The sequence below is a fragment of the Tachypleus tridentatus genome, chromosome 7 (genome assembly GCF_004210375.1).
Source record: "Tachypleus tridentatus isolate NWPU-2018 chromosome 7, ASM421037v1, whole genome shotgun sequence".
Lineage (NCBI taxonomy): Eukaryota > Metazoa > Arthropoda > Merostomata > Xiphosura > Limulidae > Tachypleus > Tachypleus tridentatus.
In genome coordinates this window covers 92,853,758-92,875,825 of record NC_134831.1, presented here as the reverse complement: position 1 = coordinate 92,875,825, position 22,068 = coordinate 92,853,758, and the positions used below count along the sequence as shown (strand labels likewise).

Below are 22,068 nucleotides of genomic sequence, written 5' to 3'. Positions count from 1 at the left end.
GTGATGCACGTGCTGTATAGGTCTGCTCATGCCCGTGACTGTTTCCGATTCCTCTGCCGCAGTGGAAACAAAGTAAAACGTCACCTTTGTTTACCAGTTTTACTGAAACAGAGTGTAAAACCATGTGTTCAAAGTTACCAACACCTTCATATACTATTTTCTAAGCACCAGGATGAAATAAGACACTCTAACAAATGCCATAGGGGAGACGTCAAGTTTAAGAGTAATCATTACACAGAGTTTAATTAAAATTAATAAGAAACTATACGTCATTCTTATTGTTTCATAAGTAAAATGACACAAGTTAAAATAACGTGAAAACGTGAGATTAAATTACGTAATATTTTGTTGTCGCTTTATTATCAAACTTGTATAATGAAAAAGTTTCAGATAACATGTTAATTTAAGCTTTTCTGGTTTATAGCTAGTAGGAAAAAAAAACCTAACATTAGTAATGTATCAATACCTTTACTAGACTAACAGTAGTAATGTATCAATACCGTTACTAGACTAACAGTAGTAATGTATCAATACCGTTACGGGACTAACAGTAGTAATGTATCAATACCATTACTAGACTAACAGCAGAAATTTATCAATACCGTTACTGGACTAACAGGAGTAATGTATCAATACCGATACTGGACTTACAGGAGTAATGTATCAATACCGTTACTGGACTAACAGGAGTAATGTATCAATACCGATCAATACCGATACTGGACTTACAGGAGTAATGTATCAATACCGTTACTGGACTAACAGGAGTAATGTATCAATATCGTTACTGGACTAACAGGAGTAATGTATCAATACCGTTACTGGGCTAACAGGAGTAATGTATCAATACCGATACTGGACTTACAGGAGTAATGTATCAATACCGTTACTGGACTAACAGGAGTAATGTATCAATATCGTTACTAGACTAACAGTAGAAATTTATCAATACCGTTACTGGGCTAACAGGAGTAATGTATCAATACCGATACTGGACTTACAGGAGTAATGTATCAATATCGTTACTGGACTAACAGGAGTAATGTATCAATACCGATACTGGACTTACAGGAGTAATGTATCAATACCGTTACTGGACTAACAGGAGTAATGTATCAATATCGTTACTGGACTAACAGGAGTAATGTATCAATACCGTTACTAGACTAACAGGAGTAATGTATCAATACCGTTACTACACTAACTGTTGTAACGTATTAATACCGTTACTAGGCTAACAGGAGTAATGTATCAATACCGTTACTGGACGAACAGGAGTAATGTATCAATACCGATACTGGACTTACAGGAGTAATGTATCAATACCGTTACTAGACTAACAGTAGTAATGTATCAATACTGTTACTAGGCTAACAGGAGTAATGTATCAATACCGTTACCAGACTAACAGTAATGATCTATTAATACCGTTACTATAGTTACACTACTTATGTATTAATACCGTTACATCAATATCAATACTTATGTATTAATACCGTTACTACAGTATCAATATTGATTTATCAGTATTATTACTAGGCTACCATTACTAACAAATTAATGGCGTGGAATGAATGTAAGGTATTTTTTATATATAATTGGGGTTGGAGTGAAGAAGTGATGGGGTATTTGGGGAACCAGAATGGTTTACTGTAAGAAACTGGTCAGACTGAGAACCAGTGAGAGCTGACATTTAAAATATATTGTTAATGACTGATTAAAATGCTGTTTCAGTGTTAAGAGTTAAGAAGACTGATCATTCATAATTAAGTTTGATATCTTGTGATACAGTGAAACGCCCCCCTCCACTAGTACAGTGATATGTCCACGGATTTACAACGCTAGAATCAGGGGTTCGATTCCTCTGGGTGGGCTCAGTAGATAGCCCGATATGGCTTTGCTATAAGAAAAATACACACACGTATTTAAATGAAATTTTAGTTTCTAACTTTGATAATCAAATTGTGAGGCCGCAAAATGAGAAGCACATTTATTTATTTATTTCAATAATTAATTGTAATGTAATATGGGAAATTATAAAAATAAGTTATTTTTTATTAAATAAATTATGATCCTAAAAAAACGAAAATAGCAAGAAGAAGGATCGAACCTGATTGGCTTTCTACAGAGAAACCACCAAGGATCGAACCTGATTGGTTCTACAGAGAAACCACCGAGAATCGAACCTGATTGGCTTTCTACAGAGAAACCACCAAGGATCGAACCTGATTGGTTCTACAGAGAAATCACCGACGATCGAACCTGATTGGTTCTACAGAGAAACAACCGAGGATCGAACCTGATTGGTTCTACAGAGAAATCACCGAGGATCGAACCTGATTGGTTCTACAGAGAAACAACCGAGGATCGAACCTGATTGGTTCTACAGAGAAACCACCGAGAATCGAACCTGATTGGCTTTCTACAGAGAAACCACCAAGGATCGAACCTGATTGGTTCTACAGAGAAATCACCGACGATCGAACCTGATTGGTTCTACAGAGAAACAACCGAGGATCGAACCTGATTGGTTCTACAGAGAAACCACCGAGGATCGAACCTGATTGGCTTTCTACAGAATAGGGGAAACCACCGAGAATCGAACCTGATTGTTGTTGTTGTTTTGAATTAAGCATAAAGCTACACAATGGGCTATCTGTGCTCTGCTCACCACGGGTATCAAAACTTGGATTTTAGCGTGTAAGTCCGCAGACATACCGCGGAGCCACTGGGGGGCCGAACCTGATTGGCTTTCTACAGAACAGGAGAAACCACCGATACTTGGCATGTTTTTAAGAAGTATTGATAGATATATTTCAAGACTTAAAGAACTAGAGGTGAAATAAGTATTTCGTTGCGAAAGCAACTGACAAATCCAAAATGACGCTAAACGAAAACAGCCTGGCGGATGCTGTTAAAACTAATTTAAATTATTTTTTTAATTACGTTAAAGGTAAGCACTGTTAAAATGAGGATTGAGCTGTTAAAGAACGCTGGTGAATAATTTGTTTATTATCTCATGGCTGAATTTTTAAATTTCCCACTTCTTCCGGATCTTAAGTGTGTACAAGCACCAGCAATATTCAATTTCCTGACCGTTCTCTGTGAAATACTAAAATACATCAATAATATTCTCGATTTTGAGCATTCTGTACGAAATATTGGAAGTGTGTTGATTTTTATAGATATTAATCCATGATAGTAAGTTGAAAGTTTAAAGAGGTTTAAAATTATAAAACATTGTGACTACACAAAGCTTCTCCCAACAGTTTCAAAGGAGGTGTCAAATACATGATACATGAAATCCGTTTTCTAACGTCTTAAATCCGCTAACGTACAGCTGTGCCACTGAGTTGAATTATTTAGAGAAAATAATATCGTACAACAAGTGAAAGTCAACACGAATTCATCTCAATTAAATCTCACCTCATTAATACGACTTGTTTTTCCAAGGTTTGGTTTGAATTGTTTTGAATTTTGCGCACAACTACACGAGGGCTATCCGCGCTAGCCGTCACTAATTTAGCAGTGTAAGACTAAAGAGAAGGCAGCTAGTCATCACCACCCACCGCCAACTCTTGGGCTATTCTTTTATCAAAGAATAGTGGGATTGACCGTAACATTGTAACGTTCCCACGGCTGAAAGGGCGAGCATGTTCGGTGTTTCGGGGATTCGAACCCACGACCTTCAGATTACGAGTCGAGTGCCTTAACCACCTGGCCTCACATGTGTACAGTTTTGATCTTATCGAAGGGTATTGATTTATCAGATATTCTTCTTCAGGGAAAGGCGTCGTTCTGTTGACTTATTGCCCCTAAAAATTAAAGGGTAAGGGTTAACCTTGTGGAAGTTTACAAGAGTGTCTGGGAGTTCTACAGGTTAAAGAGGACTGATTGATTTCTGTTTGATTCGTAAGGTAATAGAACATTAGCACACAAGCCTTGAATTTTGATAACACAAGCCAATCTCCAATTAAGACAGTTTTATTTCTCTATACAAGGTGATTGATTCAAGAAGTATTGGAGGACAACACTTTACTGAAGTTTAGAAAGGGAATTGATGATGACTTGTAATATAAAGGACATGGAAGGAAAGCTTTGAATGAACAAATGACCTCTTCATGCACATATGATACGTTAAAACAACACGTCTCAACTCTGTTGAAGAAACAAATGAAATGTAGTTTTAAACTTTAAAAATGTACTGCACAAAATAATATTAACGATCTTACAGGTAGCGCCATATTTATAGTAGTTATTGTATTGTAATGTTGAAAAATATCTAATATTAATCGGACATTTTCACCAACATAAAAGTTAAGGACCTAACTAAACATGGTTTTTTACCTCAGTTGATTTCTTGGATCGTGTTTAAGGGACACTCCGCATTACAGTGCTAGGAATACATCATTCTTTATTCAATCTTACTGCAGTATCAGGTACAATAGTTTTCGAGTTTCTGATAAATGAAACTTACAAAAATTTGGGAGGAAACAATCCACTGAGTGAATAACAAATATAATGTATTGAATAAGGGAGGAAACAATCCACTGAGTGAATAACAAATATAATGTATTGAATAAGGGAGGAAACAATCCACTGAGTGAATACAAATATAATGTATTGAATAAGGGAGGAAACAATCCACTGAGTGAATACAAATATAATGTATTGAATAAGGGAGGAAACAATCCACTGAGTGAATACAATTATAATGTATTGAATAAGGGAGGAAACAATCCACTGAGTGAATACAATTATAATGTATTGAATAGGGGAGGAAACAATCCACTGAGTGAATAACAAATATAATGTATTGAATAAGGGAGGAAACAATCCACTGAGTGAATAACAAATATAATGTATTGAATAAGGGAGGAAACAATCCACTGAGTGAATAACAATTATAATGTATTGAATAAGGGAGGAAACAATCCACTGAGTGAATACAAATATAATGTATTGAATAAGGGAGGAAACAATCCACTGAGTGAATACAATTATAATGTATTGAATAGGGGAGGAAACAATCCACTGAGTGAATAACAAATATAATGTATTGAATAAGGGAGGAAACAATCCACTGAGTGAATACAAATATAATGTATTGAATAAGGGAGGAAACAATCCACTGAGTGAATACAAATATAATGTATTGAATAAGGGAGGAAACAATCCACTGAGTGAATACAAATATAATGTATTGAATAAGGGAGGAAACAATCCACTGAGTGAATACAATTATAATGTATTGAATAGGGAGGAAACAATCCACTGAGTGAATACAAATATAATGTATTGAATAAGGGAGGAAACAATCCACTGAGTGAATAACAAATATAATGTATTGAATAAGGGAGGAAACAATCCACTGAGTGAATACAAATATAATGTATTGAATAAGGGAGGAAACAATCCACTGAGTGAATACAAATATAATGTATTGAATAGGGAGGAAACAATCCACTGAGTGAATAACAAATATAATGTATTGAATAAGGGAGGAAACAATCCACTGAGTGAATACAAATATAATGTATTGAATAAGGAAGGAAACAATCCACTGAGTGAATACAAATATAATGTATTGAATAAGGGAGGAAACAATCCACTGAGTGAATACAAATATAATGTATTGAATAAGGGAGGAAACAATCCACTGAGTGAATAACAAATATAATGTATTGAATAAGGGAGGAAACAATCCACTGAGTGAATAACAAATATAATGTATTGAATAAGGGAGGAAACAATCCACTGAGTGAATACAATTATAATGTATTGAATAAGGGAGGAAACAATCCACTGAGTGAATACAATTATAATGTATTGAATAGGGGAGGAAACAATCCACTGAGTGAATAACAAATATAATGTATTGAATAAGGGAGGAAACAATCCACTGAGTGAATAACAAATATAATGTATTGAATAAGGGAGGAAACAATCCACTGAGTGAATAACAATTATAATGTATTGAATAAGGGAGGAAACAATCCACTGAGTGAATACAAATATAATGTATTGAATAAGGGAGGAAACAATCCACTGAGTGAATACAAATATAATGTATTGAATAAGGGAGGAAACAATCCACTGAGTGAATACAAATATAATGTATTGAATAAGGGAGGAAACAATCCACTGAGTGAATACAAATATAATGTATTGAATAAGGGAGGAAACAATCCACTGAGTGAATACAAATATAATGTATTGAATAATTGTTTATTTTGGAATAGCACGCAGGGTCATTACATAGTAATGTGTAAAACAAAGACCTGGTTAGAGATTACAGTGTGTCGTTACCTAGGATATGAGCCGTGGTAAGAAAGAAACGTTATAAGATTCTTAAACACTTAACATGAAAAAGACTTTTGATTTAATTTAGGGGCACACTTCACGCCCTCTATAGTCTTTGTGTCGATGAAGGGTGGAAAAGTTGGAAACTTCTTGTTACATGCGGACGAACACAATTCTTACAGTATAAACGTACAAAGTAACTGTGCTTGTGATTGGACGAAAGTTTGGTGTAACCTTGGATAAAGTCTTATTAATTTCTTCGTTGTTACGGAATACAAGTAGGATCTTATCAAACAGTTATAGATTCCAATAACTTATTCTACCGCGTAATATCAGTTATTACTATCTTCACAGAAACGTGTTTGTGTCTGGACGTAAAGTGGTCATCAGAGTTACTAAGTGTTAAACACAGTTCTTCTGTGTTACAGTATTTAAATTAGTTTTCCTGGAAAAAGATTGTATTTACCAAGGGCAACAAAGCGAGATGAGAAAATATCACGTGAATCCACGGTAGTTAGTGATAACAGAGCATGAAGTGTGATTGATATATTATGACGTCATCTTTTCTATTTTCGCTCATAGAGTCTTAGAAATACTTTTCCCGAGAATTTTGAAAAGAAAACAAAGAGTTGTTTTTATTTCTATCCATGTTCGCTTTCTCTCGTCACCTGTTTTATCATAATACACAAATTATATTGTTAAACTGATTCGATCAACTTTGGACTGCGGTCGGTGGGCCATAGGAAACTTAAAGAAAACAGGATTCAAACAGATCTATTATTATCTTTTAAAGCTTGATGTTAAGATGTCGTGTTAAGATGCCATAAGAAACTTAAAGAAAACAGGATTCAAACAGATCTATTATTATCTTTTAAAGCTTGATGTTAAGATGTCGTGTAGCATTAAAGTTGTACATTATATGATTCAAGTTCTAAATGTTTCTATACAGTAAAAACAGTTATCTCTAATAGAAGACATGGTGCAGTTCTGTACAATAGAAACTATTATCTGTAATTGAAGACATGGTGCAGTTCTGTACAATAGAAACTATTATCTGTAATTGAAGACATGGTGCAGTTCTGTACAATAGAAACTATTATCTGTAATTGAAGACATGGTGCAGTTCTATACAGTAGAAACAGTTATCTGTAATGGAAATACACCATGTCTTTTATTACTGTAGTAGAACTACACCATGTCTTCTGTTACTGTAGTTTTATACAGTATAAACAGTTATCTGTAATAGAAGACATGGTGCAGTTCTATACAGTAGAAACAGTTATCTGTAATAGAAGACATGGTGTATTTCCTTGCAGTAGAAACATTTATTTGTGATGGACGACATGGTGCCCAAAATTGTATTTTAAAAAGATTGAATTTAAATTCGCTAGAAACTAATTTCTTGATTCTGTTAACACCAGAAAAGTAATTCACTTTATTTGTGTATGTGTTTATTATTATTTATATGATATTTATTATTATATGTATTATTATTATTATTATTATACCTATTATTATATGTATTATTATTATACCTATTATTATATGTATTATTATTATACCTATTATTATATGTATTATTATTATACCTATTATTATATGTATTATTATTATTATACCTATTATTATATGTATCATTATTATTGTTATATTTATTATTACATGTACTATTATTATTATATTTATTATTATATGTACTATTACTATTATATTTATTATTATATGTATTATTATTATTATATTTATTATTATATGTACTATTATTATTATATTTATTATTATATGTATTATTATTATTATATTTATTATTATATGTATTATCATTATTATACTTATTATTATATGTACTATTATTATTATATTTATTATAATATGTATTATTATTAGTATATTTATTATTATATGTACTATTATTATTATATTTATTATTATATGTATTATTATTGTTATATTTATTATTATATGTATCATTATTATTAATATTTCACGTAATATTGATTGCTTGGTTTGAGTGTAAGAGTTCCAAGTTACACATGACCTTGTAACTTCGCGGGTTCGAATCTCCGTCGTACCAAACATGCTCGCCCTTTCAGTAGTGGGGGCGTTATAATGTGACGGTCAATCCCACTATTTGTTGGTAAAAGGGTAGCCCAAGAGTTGGCGGTGGGTGGTGATGACTAGCTGCCTTCCCTCTAGTCTTACACTGCTAAATTAGGGACGACTAGCGCAGATAGCCCTCGTGTAGCTTTACGCGAAATTCAAAACAAAAACAAACAATTCAACTAACACATGAACTATCCCACTAACACATGAATACATTTTTCGATTGACACATTATTTCTGCTCTTTAAGAGAACGTTCACTGTTTATTTTTTGGCGCGAAAGAAGAAAGCTGTCGGTGCTTCGAGCATAATTAGTGATGAAACCAAATCAGTTATAACGTGAATAGTTCCGGTAATCGAAGCCATTAATAACGAACAAAGTACGTTATTCTCTGAAAACTTGTCGAAACCAGGTCCCATTACCAGTTTTTAGGGAAATTAAAAGAGTCCCAGAAAATTTGCTTCGAGGGAAAGTCGTAATTACGAGATTTTCTCTGAACGTCACGGTTGGCCTTCATTGTCACTCAGTTTTCGCCCGCGAGCTGTTAATACGTGTTATTATATGTAACGTGACAGCCCAGTGACCGGGATAAGCCCCTGGCAATATTTTATCGAAGTAATTACTGAGATGTGTATAAACACCCTTAGATGTGGGTTGTTGACAGACGAGGGAATAGAAGGGGAAAATCTTTAATGATTGGCTCTCACGCACTTTTCTGGAATATCGTGATGTTATTGGACACGTGTATCTGTCTGTTTACTTTTACACGAATTTATTCGTCTGTTTCTTCCTTTCCTTTGTCAATAATTCGTTTATGCTTTCTGATCAACGCAGACTAACTACATGCACAAGGACTGAAAAATAAGTTTATGTAACGAAACAACGAGGAATGTGTGACGCCATAAATCGAAACACGAAGGAACACGTGCCTATAACGATTGGAGTGTATTGATTCACTGGTTGGGTGTCTTACCTGTTATCGACATATTAAACCGTAAAATCAATATCTGTTTATCCCCAGCTACTTGAAATTGATCCTGTGATTTCACTTGGTAGGCAGTTATCATCATTCAGCCTAGATTGTGGTATTTAACACCAGTCATCATTCGTGTTTAATACATATTTATTAGCGGATGAAATGTAGCCTTAATAGTAACAGATAAGTCAATTACAAAAAAAAATTAATAACCACTCCACTCTGAGAATAATCCGACAGTATAGTACTAGTTTCACATGTTAAGTACGTGTTCTGTAGAATCCAGTACCACGTGTTATTATAATTCCAAAGATCTAACCATTCATGGACCCCTCGTCTCCACTAGAAAATATAATCTCAAAGTCAGATTACGTTTGATCGAAATTGATGAAAACCAATTTATAATATTATATATTTAAAAACGGTTGGTATGGGTAGAAAAAGCACTCTAGAGAAAGCTCTCGTCATTGCAGCAATTTATAATATAGTTTTACATGAAAAACAATTTCTAATAATATATTTTCGCACGATATACTATTCCTAATAATATATTTTTACACAATAAATAATTTCTGATAGTATATTTTTACATGTTATACAATTTCTAATAATGTATTTTTATACAATAAACAATTACTAATAATATATTGTTACACAATAAAAAGTTTCTTGCAATATATTTCTACACTATAAACAATTCTTAATAATACAGTTTTACATGAAAAACAATTTCTAATAAAATATTTTTGCACGATAAACAATTCCTAATAGTATATTTTTACATGAGAAACTATTTCTAATAATATATTTATACGAGAAAAACAATATCTAATAATATATTTTTGCACGATCAACAATTCTTAGTTATATATTTTTATATGATAAACAATTTCTAATAATATATTTTCGCTCGATAAAACAATTATAAAATATTTTTGGATAAAAACAATTTTAATAATATATTTTTGCACGAGAAACAACTCCTTATAATATATTTCTACATGAAAAACAGTTTCTAATAATATATTTTTTGCACGATAAACAATTCTTATAATAATTTTTTACATAAAAACAATTCATAATAATAAATTTTTTACATAAAAAACAATTCATAATAATAAATTTTCGTCTCATAAACAATTCCTAGTAATATATTATTACATGAAAAACAATTTCTAATAAAATATTTTGCACGATAAAGAATTCCTAATAATATATTTTTACATGAAAAGCAATTTCTAACAAAATATTTTGGAATGATAAACAATTCCTTATAGTATATTTTTACATGATAAACTATTTCTAATAATATATTTATATATGAAAAACAATTTCTAATAATATATTTTTGCACGATGAACAATTCATAATGATATATTTTTACATGAGAAACAATTTCTAACAATAAATTTTGCACGGTAAAGAATCCCTGATAATATATTTTTACATTAAAAACAATTTCCAATAATAAATTTTGCACGGTAAAGAATTCCTAATGCTATATTTTTACATGTAAAAAACAACGTTCCCGAAAGTTTACCAAAAACATAATTATTTAAAATATGATTCTAGAAAAGTGATTTTAAAACAGTCCTTCAGCTGAATCCTTTATACACTCTAAAACGTGAACTGCTGTATTATCCCGTGAGGGTTACATCGGTATGTAGTTGCGATGTTCTGTTTTAAACGAACATAGTTATCACGTGTGAAAAATGGTCTTCTCTTTGTTTTGTCGAAAATGGTAACGTCCAATTGTTGTACAATGAGCATGCGTATAAGAGATGCTTCTAATAAAAACAATGAAGGTATTTATTTGAAAGAGGATAGCATCTTGAACCTAGAAGATATTGTCGCCATGCAAGATGTTAGATCATTGGAAACTACAGTGAGAAAAACTATGTTTGTTTGTTTGTTTCGAATTGCGCACAAGGCTACTCGAGGGCTATCTGCGCGAGCCGTTTCTAATTTAGCAATGTAAGACTAGAGAGAAGGTAGCTAGTCATCACCACCCACCGCAAACTCTTGGGCTACTCTTTTACCAACGAATAGTGGGATTGACCGTCACATTATAAGAAAAACTATGAGCGGAAGAAAACTTCCCACACAAATGTATGAGAATGTTTGATTGGAGGAAAACTTCCCAGACAAATGTGTGAGAATGTTTGATTGGAGGAAAACTTCCCAGACAGTTTTATCAGGTACTTCTGATTGGAAGAAACCTTGCAAAAGAACTTTGACTAACAGTCAAATAGCAAAGGAGTAATAATTATTTTGTATATCCATATCGAACTCGTATAGGTAGCAGCAGTGTCTCTACAATATGGGTGAATGAATGAAGTTCTCAAAGTCAAATATATCAGTCACAATCTGGGACCGAGAGTTTAAGCTCTCGGTTATTTTAAAGTATAAAACAATCATTTCGTTACACTTTTGTTTTGTTCTTTTCCATTTAATTTGCAAAAAGAGAAACACAAAACTTTAGAGAAACTGAAATATCTTTTTTTATTGGATATCTTACTCGGTAAGTTCTACTTTCCTTGTCAGACCGGCTCTATATCACACAGAGAAATAAGGCTCGTATACTGTGTTAGACTGGGTGTATATCAGACAGAGAAATAAGGTACGTAGGCTGTGTAAGAGTGGGTGTATATCTAAGAGAGAAATAAGGCACGTAGACTGTGTTAACAGTGGGTGTATATGAAAGAGAGGTAGAAGGCACATAGACTGTGTTAGACTGGGTGTATATCAGAGAGAGAAATAAGGCACGTAGACTGTGTTAACAGTGGGTGTATATGAAAGAGAGGTAGAAGGCACATAGACTGTGTTAGACTGGGTGTATATCAGAGAGAAATAAGGCACGTAGACTGTGTTAACAGTGGGTGTATATGAAAGAGAGGTAGAAGGCACATAGACTGTGTTAGACTGGGTGTATATCAGAGAGAGAAATAAGGCACGTAGACTGTGTTAGACTGGGTGTATATCTAAGAGAGAAATAAGGCACGTAGACTGTGTTAGATTGGGTGTACATCAGAGAGAGAAAGAAGGCACGTAGACTTTGTTAGACTGGTTGTATATTAGAGAGAGAAAGAAGGCACGTAGACTGTGTTAGACTGGGTGTATATCAGAGAGAGAAATAAGGCACGTAGACTGTGTTAGAGTGGGTGTATATCAGTTGAGAGTTATATATTATCCAACACAAAATTAATCAGGAACTCAGCGAGAGGGGAACGAAACCAAAAAAAATTCACTTTCTGTGTTTCTAACGTGTTACATGTCATGGAAAGTTTGACACTTTATCAATGTGTAATTCACATTTCACTTTCTGCGTTTCAAACGTGTTACATGTCATAGAAGGTTTGACACTTTATCAATGTGTAGTTCACATTTCACTTTCTGTCTTTATAACGTGTTACATGTCATGGAAGGTTTGACACTTTATCAATGTGTAGTTCACATTTCACTTTCTGCGTTTCAAACGTGTTACATGTCATGGAAGGTTTAACACTTTGTCAATGTGCAGTTCACGTTTCATTTTCTGTGTTTGTAACGTTCAAAACGAGGTCATTAACTGTAGACAACATACTGGGAGATTTGAGGTTGTGCTACCTTAAACAATTACAGGTACCCTATAAGACACCCTCAGGATTCAGGCAGCCATAACAAATAAACGAACGTTTATTCATTTCATTAGACATTGGATCTATTTTTTCCATTTACTGTGTGAACAAATGGATCTATGTTTCCATTTACTGTGTGAAGAAATGGATCTATGTTTCCATTTACTGTGTGAACAAATGGATCTATGTTTCCATTTACTGTGTGAAGAAATGGATCTATTTTTTCCATTTACTGTGTGAACAAATGGATCTATGTTTCCATTTACTGTGTGAAGAGATGAATCTCTGTTTTCATTTGCTGTGTGGAAATGTGTGATTTGTTCTTTTGTTATCGACAGTGTCTCTTTAGAAAGTTTAAAATTGCCAATTTAATAAGTCTAGTACTCATGTCGTGTTATACTAACTTGTACAACTACTAAGTCTGATACTCATGTCGTGTTATACTGACTTGTACAACTAATAAGTCTAGTACTCATGTCGTGTTATACTGACTTGTACAACTACTAAGTCTGGTACTCATGTCGTGTTATACTAACTTGTACAACTACTAAGTCTGGTACTCATGTCGTGTTATACTAACTTGTACAACTACTAAGTCTAGTACTCATGTCGTGTTATACTGACTTGTACAACTACTAAGTCTGGTACTCATGTCGTGTTATACTAACTTGTACAACTACTAAGTCTAGTACTCATGTCGTGTTATACTGACTTGTACAACTAATACGTCTAGTACTCATGTCGTGTTATACTGACTTGTACAACTACTAAGTCTGGTACTCATGTCGTGTTATACTGACTTGTACAACTAATAAGTCTAGTACTCATGTCGTGTTATACTGACTTGTACAACTAATAAGTCTAGTACTCATGTCGTGTTATACAGACTTGTACAACTAATAAGTCTAGTACTCATGTCGTGTTATACTGACTTGTACAACTATTATTTATGATTATTTTGTTCTACTTCTGATAAAAACAATCCCACTATTTGTGTAATGTTATTACTTTAAATCTGATTTGTGAAGACCTAAGGACTGTATACAAACTTGCCTCTGAAAACAGACCGAAAAGCTATCGATCCAGTCGGTTGTTCTAATTGTCTTTCGACTATTCGAGCCCTGTTTAAATTACTTATATCTCAGGGTTGTCTGTAGGCGGTAGACGGAATGAACGACGTGCCGTATGTGTGTGTGTGTGTGTGTGGTGGGGGTTAAACCGCAGGATGACGGTGTGCTCTCGCCCGATGTATTTTCTCTGAGATGTTAGCTCACGATTAACAATTCATCGGTGGCCTTCTAATCCTAGTTCTGAATGATAAGACTTAATGGGGGTTGATCACATCTAGACTAACGTCTATCTAAATAAACTGAAATAAATTACTAAATATTCAATACTACGTGCAGGTCAGTTAACCCTAAAATACGAATGTAATTTTTCGTTGTTTAATTAAATTTGTTAGAAAATACAAATCTTTCCTTCATCGCGTTATAAAATATCGAAACATTAAGTAAAGAAGGGAACTGATGAACAGTGATGTATAATATAACAACGCCGGAAAAATTAGAACATTGAATTTAAAACATAAAATAGTTAAAGCTTATCTGGGAATTTTCGCGCCAGACGCAGATTAACAGCTACATGAACATTGCTGTGTCTAATCCTGAACTTATACTGTTAAGTTAACAGTGCACCTACGTTGCTACGACAAAATGTTGTCGGTCATGAGTTCTCATGAGTATGAGTGCTCTTAATTACAGACCATGCCCAGGCACCTACAAAAATATAATAAATAAAGGTAGGTGCTCAGTTAGCTCAAGACTGCTATATGAAACTACATGTTGAACTGTAATTAATAGATACATATAGAACCACACGCTGAACTGTAATAGATAGATACATATAGAACCACACGCTGAACTGTAAGAGATAGATACATATAGAACCACACGCTGAACTGTAAGAGATAGATACATATATTGATCTCAGTTACTGTACGTCTCTTCCCACCCAAAGGAAACAAGAAAAACTGAATGAAAACATTACTGTACATCATTCACCATATGTTAAACACATGAGTTTCACCACATTGTTCAAATATTTAAGATACTTTAGTTTCATCACTTTGTTCATATATGTTAAATACTTTAGTTTCACCACATTGTTCATATATGTTAAATACTTTAGTTTCACTAAATTGTTCATATATGTTATGCACTTTAGTTTCATTAAACTGTTCTTACATGTTATGTACTTTAGTTTCACTAAATTGTTTATATATGTTAAATACTTTAGTTTCACTGAACTTTAAAGAGTGGTCAGTGTTTTATGTATTTTTGAGATGCAGACAGTAACACTTTAACACAAATTGAGAGGTTTAAAAACTATGTTTGTTAATGGTTTAACGACAAATTATCAGGTATTAATTGTTTTTGTGGTTAGTACCCCATAAAATTACTTGTGTAATTATTAATTAATTATTCCATAATTAGAAATAAGTGATAGCATAGTAGTACGAATGAGAATGAAATCTGGATTAACATTACAAAACTAATTTGTTTCGTTAGTGTTCTAATGAATTACAAATATAACATTTCAATTGATTTCTATTAGTATTAAATTTTGTAAACAGATATTCATGTTTATATAAAACAGGAAGAAATTCCTAGCAAAACCTTTTCACATGATCACCCCTTTCCCAGTGGTATAGATAGTTGAGTCTTTACTAACTATTAATTGAAGCACATTATTCATTATTGAAACCCACAAGTTTACCCTTTTATTTTCCTTCTGCTTTTGCTACCTTGTAACCTTACAAGATGATAGACGTGAGGTCTGATGGGAAGACCGTAATGGTCGAGTCTGGTTGTGGCTGGTCTCGAATGCACCTACTGTTATCTGTTTGCACCTGAGCGTTTAACTTGGGGGACGATTTGGCGTCGTGTAGTTAAGTTAAAAGTTGAGAGTTTCGCGATGTGTTGTTCTGTTATACGGTCAGTTCTCAGCGAATGAGTATTTCTTGCGCTGTAACGTGGAATTAATTGTTTGCAGACTTTATTTTGGGTGAAATACAGACATATAGACTTGAATCTGTTTATGTGGAAAATCAGTCTTAACTTAAGCCTAAATGTCCCATTCAAGCCCTCGAGAAGTCGACGGGCGGTGGAATTCGTCTTTGAACAGGTAGGTAGAGATGTGTGATTTAGGGTTAAGGTAGTATTCGATTTACATACTCTCTTAAGTACGATATAACACGCGAAAAACAAATCATATTGCGAAGTGAACAGAGGAAGAGGTAGAAATTTAAAACACGAATTAACTGGAGTTGAACAAATTATTTTACTATATATGAAACTGTATGTATGTATTAGACCGTATTATAAAAGTTGTAAATAGTTGGAAATTCGAAAGTCTGTATCATGAAGCCGTTGTCAAGAGATTCCAAAATTAGAATAATTAATTTTATTCCTCTGAAAGAAATAAATCAAGTAATGTGTTAATTAACCCTGGATTAAGGCAAGGGCTTACCGGGCTGAAGCCTAGTACCTTGCACTTATTAGGGGGCCTCAAGCTATGCTTATAAATGTATTGCATGTAGAGATTCTGTCCCGAGGAGACCTCTATAAGTTGAAAGGCTAGGGCTAATAAAGCCTTTAATCCGGCCTTGCTGTTAATGAATCGGCCTGAATTGTATTTATTATATCGTTAGCACGTGTTTACTGCAAAAGAACGGACAGAATTTTAATCCGTGGTGACATAATTTTAGTTCTATACCTCCCCTTATCATATGTTGTATGAACTTATAATGGAAGAAATATAATATGAATAGAAATACAATAAGAGCAACTTTAGAAAGTTTTGATTATAATATTTTCGACGTTTCGACCAATAGTGTTGAGTCATCATTAGGTACAAGGCACATTCAAATTAATGTCTACAATATAAGCATTTTGAATCCCAGTAATAATATAATATTTTTTGTTTTCGTATGAAACCTCAACCTCAAAAACCATTTAATAAGTGTACCATTTTGTCGGTTCTGCAGTTAATAACAAAGTATCTGTAACTTTTGTGGGTTTTCAGACATAACCAATCATACGAACATTTCTCACTGACGTCACTTACCTGAAGATCTTGGACAGAGTTTCCACACAAGATGTCACTTATATTTAATACTAATTATTATTAACTGTAATTTTTTTTATTTAAGATTCTTATTAAGTCTTCTGGAAGAAGGATTATTATTACACATTGTATTTTAGGTTCGTCTTTTCAGCGTGAAATTTACACAAATATGTTGGAAGACTTAATTATTAGTGTTTAACCAGAATATTTTTAATTAAAATAATTTTAAAAAACCGGTTTTTTCTCCGGGGAAGACTCGTATATAGAAGATTCTTGAAATGTATCATTGTCGCATTACGACTTTGATTCTCAATTGACATTTCTCAAATATTATCAACTGTCAAATAAACAATATTTCTGGAATCGCATAACAAACTGGAGGTTCGAAAAATTACTTTCAAAAACACAGTGAAATGGTTTTCACTTTCATTTAAAACAAAAACTAAGATAGACTTACAGACCAATGTTTTTTTCGCAGTTCCACATAATTAGGCTTTAGACCTACATACTCTGGCAATTACCAACCTACAACTAGTCTACTCGGCGATAAAATAGCCCCACCTATCAATTTTAATAAAACATTTCCACGTGCACCCACCTGACAAAAGTGAAAAGATCCATACCCATGGCCTAGTATAGTTTTATAATTTGTAGGAGTTTCCACCCACAGTACACCCACAAGGTTGGTGCATCTAAATCTAAGGTTGTATCTTCGTGACTTTCAATGTAACGTGTCTGATGTCATCCAAAATAGTTTCCATAAATCGTAGACCAGGTTGTGTGTGTGTGCATCATTATTAGCTCAAATATATCTATTTATTCCTAATCACAACTGATAGCAAATTTCTGAGGTACCAACAGTGCGATAGTTAATGTTCAGTTTCTGAGGATATAAAGAAATGCTTTGTATAATCTTAAAACGAAAGAAGACAGATGACGATTGATAAAAGGGAACACCAAAATAACGGTAAGTTACCCTGTGACTGTCTGATCTGCAACTTACCCTGTGTTTGTATTGTCTGACGTGTAAGCTATGATACCCACTTTTATTATTCTCTGTATTAAACTTGCATGGTTTTGAGATACTTCTGTTGTCTTGGTAACACTCTGACCACTATCATCATTCTCTCTATTAAACTTGCATGGTTTTGAGATACTTCTGTCGTCTTGGTAACACTCTGACCACTATCATCATTCTCTGTATTAAACTTGCATGGTTTTGAGATACTTCTGTCGTCTTGGTAACACTCTGACCACTATCATCATTCTCTGTATTAAACTTGCATGGTTTTGAGATACTTCTGTCGTCTTGGTAACACTCTGACCACTATCATCATTCTCTGTATTAAACTTGCATGGTTTTGAGATACTTCTGTCGTCTTGGTAACGCTCTGACCACTATCATCATTCTCTGTATTAAACTTGCATGGTTTGAGATACTTCTGTCATCTTGGTAACACTCTGACCACTATCATCATTCTCTGTATTAAACTTGCTTGGTTTTGAGATACTTCTGTCGTCTTGGTAACACTCTGACCACTATAATCATTCTCTGTATTAAACTTGCATGGTTTTGAGATACTTCTGTCGTCTTGGTAACGCTCTGTCCACTATCATCATTCTCTGTATTAAACTTGCACGGTTTTGAGATACTTCTGTCGTCTTGGTAACACTCTGACCACTATCATCATTCTCTGTATTAAACTTGCATGGTTTTGAGATACTTCTGTCGTCTTGATAACACTCTGACCACTATCATCATTCTCTGTATTAAACTTGCATGGTTTTGAGATACTTCTGTCGTCTTGGTAACACTCTGTCCACTATCATCATTCTCTGTATTAAACTTGCATGGTTTTGAGATACTTCTGTCGTCTTGGTAACACTCTGTCCACTATCATCATTCTCTGTATTAAACTTGCATGGTTTTGAGATACTTCTGTCGTCTTGGTAACACTCTGATGTGACTGAGATGTGTTTAAACTAGTATTCTTTTCGCTTGTTTAAGAATCAAATATTTATCGAACTTAGCCTTGAAGTATAAATAATATGTATTTCCCAAGACTATATTACTTAGTTTGGTCAGTGTAGTTTACTGTAAGGTTTGTATGAGTGCTTCCATCCGTGAATTATAAAAAGTAAACAAGAAGGAATCTTCAATAGCCGGGGCATTTGAAATTCTTTTGGGCAAGATTAGAGTAAGTTAATTTATCAGATTTTGGATGTGGTCAAAATACGTCAGTAGAAAAGGTTTAACCTATTGAGTCCGAAACTGTAATTAGATCTTCAATCGGTCAAGAGATGTTGGCGCTATGAACTAAAATGTGTTCTTCATAAACTCGTAGCTATTCTATGAGTATCTGTGCTGTAGCTAGAAGGACAGTTTAGAATGAAACTACGTTATAGAGACTATTGTGTTTGGACCTGGATTGTATTATGGAGATAAACAGGGAATTCAATAATATATGCACGTGGAACTCGTGTTTCTTTCAGTTACGAGTTGTTGACTCAGCGCAGATTGAAATGGAAACTCATTTCATGGAATTTTGTACGAAACGTTAACACACATGTGTACGTGTGTGTGTTTATTACAGAAACTAGACTTTTAAGAGTAAAATCGTCTTGAGAAGCTATGGTAGTAATTTATTTACTCGGTAACGTTTTGAGCAAATGTTCTATATCAAGGTAGATACAATCCACCTTTGCATGATCTACTTATGACTATGTGTGTCTGTATACAGGGGTGGAAAACAACAGTGGTGCCCTTGAAAGTATTGTTAATTTGTTATATCTTTTATAAGATAGCAGAAAAAAACATAAAACTATATGTTTTTAGAACGCACTCGACGAGATCTCTTCAAGTATGATCTCAAATCATAATTTTACCAGTAGCTTTAGTGAATACCTGAACTTTTCGTGATTTTAGTTAAATATTATCGTAACAAGTGTTGTGCACCTGCTGTAGTTTGTTATATCTTATTATTCCAACTAGCCTACAAAATGATCAAACAAGTTTATCTGTAATAACTGAAAGTAAAAATGAAACTCTAAATAACACAAACCAGTTTCATAAGTTAATATTTAGTCAGCATTACATTGGATTTCAGTGCTGTTTCACATCAACATGGCATGTTGTCAATAAGTGTGTACAGATATTAATTGACTGTCATCTTTCTTTGTTTGGCTTATGACCTTTTCTTAATCGGTTTAACTCGGCCCACAAATTTTCTGTCTGATTGATATCAGGTGACTGACCTAACCATTCAATAACATAAGTTCTATTATTTCTAAGATATCTTTTAACGCCTCCATAATTACAGAAACTTGTTTGATCAGTTTGTAGGTTAATTATAATAATAAGATATAAGAAACTACTGTAGGTTCACAATATGTTTTATGATAACATGTAACTAAAATCACGAAAAATTCAGGTATTTACTAAATCCAGGGTTTAAATCGGGATTCGAGACCATATTTGAACAGATCTCGTTGAGTGTGTTTTGAAAACATGTAGTTTGATGTTTCCAAGGGCGCCACTATTTCGTCAACCCCGTGTATGTGTGTGTGTGTACATATTTTTTTAATGTTGCATGAACTGATCATATATTCTCGTTATACGTCTGAGATAATTCAGATTACATTCGTCTCCTATAGATTACCCGTTACATGAACAGCTGAGCTAGCGTTATCAATTACACGTTAACCTATATGTGGAAGGTGTTCTTACTGTAGGACAGAAATGATTTTAGTAAGTGAGGAAACAGTATGGTATTCCCTGAAGCTTCTTTGATTAGTTCAATTTATATAAAACTCGGTGAATCAGTGCATGGTCTTACTGGAACTAAGAAAGAAAACGTATGTGGACTTCCTTAAGCCTTAAAACATTCGAGTAGGTGTCTTAGAACTAAGGAACATATTTTTTGTGTTAGTGTAACAAATGATTACTTTACAAGTGAAAAGAAAATAAATTGATTTGATCAGTCAAGGATTTCACCTTGTTACGGGAGAAAAGTTAATCAGTGGATGTATACCCCCCTTTCTTTCAAGGGGAGGGGGAAAGATTTCAACAAATCATTTATCAAAATCTTTTGCTTCTTCTTTGGAATAATGAAGATTTATTTAGAACTGTTTCAGAAAGTTACAATAAAGATGTAGGTCCTAGTATGATGTTGTCACCTTCATTAAGAGTGCAGGTGTAGGTCCTAGTATGATGATGTTGTCACCTTCATTAAGAGTGCAGGTGTAGGTCCTAGTATGATGTTGTCACCTTCATTAAGAGTGCAGGTGTAGGTCCTAGTTTGATGATGTTGTCACCTTCATTAACAGTGCAGGTGTAGGTCCTAGTATGATGATGTTGTCACCTTCATTAACAGTGCAGGTGTAGGTCCTAGTATGATGTTGTCACCTTCATTAACAATGCAGGTGTAGGTCCTAGTACGCTGTTTGCCACCTTTATCAACAGTGTATTCCTAGTATATTTTTGTTGATAACACAAGGTAGTAAGAGTTTAATGTACGTCGTCAGACTTATTCAAACCTGGATAGATTTGAATTCCACATGGATTCATATACAAGAAAGACCCATTTAATATCTTCCTCATAAAGACCCCGTTTTCATGTTTAATAACGAACTGGTCTACTTCATGGAATGTGCTAGGCGTCTCATCGGTATGCCTGACAAAATGTCTTTATTTCCTTATTCTCAGTCTGAAACATTCAGAACAGCTTATTGAAGATGTTTGATAACGTTTCAGGAGACGTAATTGCATTTATTTTCTAAGTCCTGTAAAGCGGACCTTGGCTAATTGAAGTTTCAGTTGCCTGAGTTTACCATCTAAATCATAAAACTGGTACAGCTGAAGCTCATGCCAGAACCATGATCTGTTTTCTTTCACAAATATCAAAGCCAGTTGTCCTCGTCAAAATCCAAGAGTATTTTTCTTTC

The 22,068-nt window shown here is 33.7% G+C and overlaps 1 protein-coding gene across 3 annotated transcripts in view; it reads left to right on the top strand.

Annotated features, from left to right (window-relative positions):
• Nucleotides 1–15,898: 15,898 nt before the first annotated feature.
• Nucleotides 15,899–22,068, top strand: part of LOC143256199 (rap guanine nucleotide exchange factor 2-like) — a 99,928-nt gene continuing 93,758 nt past the window's right edge. Inside the window, exon 1 of one of the 3 annotated variants that reach the window (XM_076513070.1) lies at nucleotides 15,899–16,182. In XM_076513070.1, the coding sequence (XP_076369185.1) occupies nucleotides 16,127–16,182 (56 nt within the window). In that variant the 5' untranslated portion in view covers nucleotides 15,899–16,126. Of the gene's footprint in view, nucleotides 16,183–18,075; nucleotides 18,092–22,068 lie in introns of those variants that run through there. The other 2 variants (XM_076513069.1, XM_076513071.1) reach the window with 2 other exon arrangements.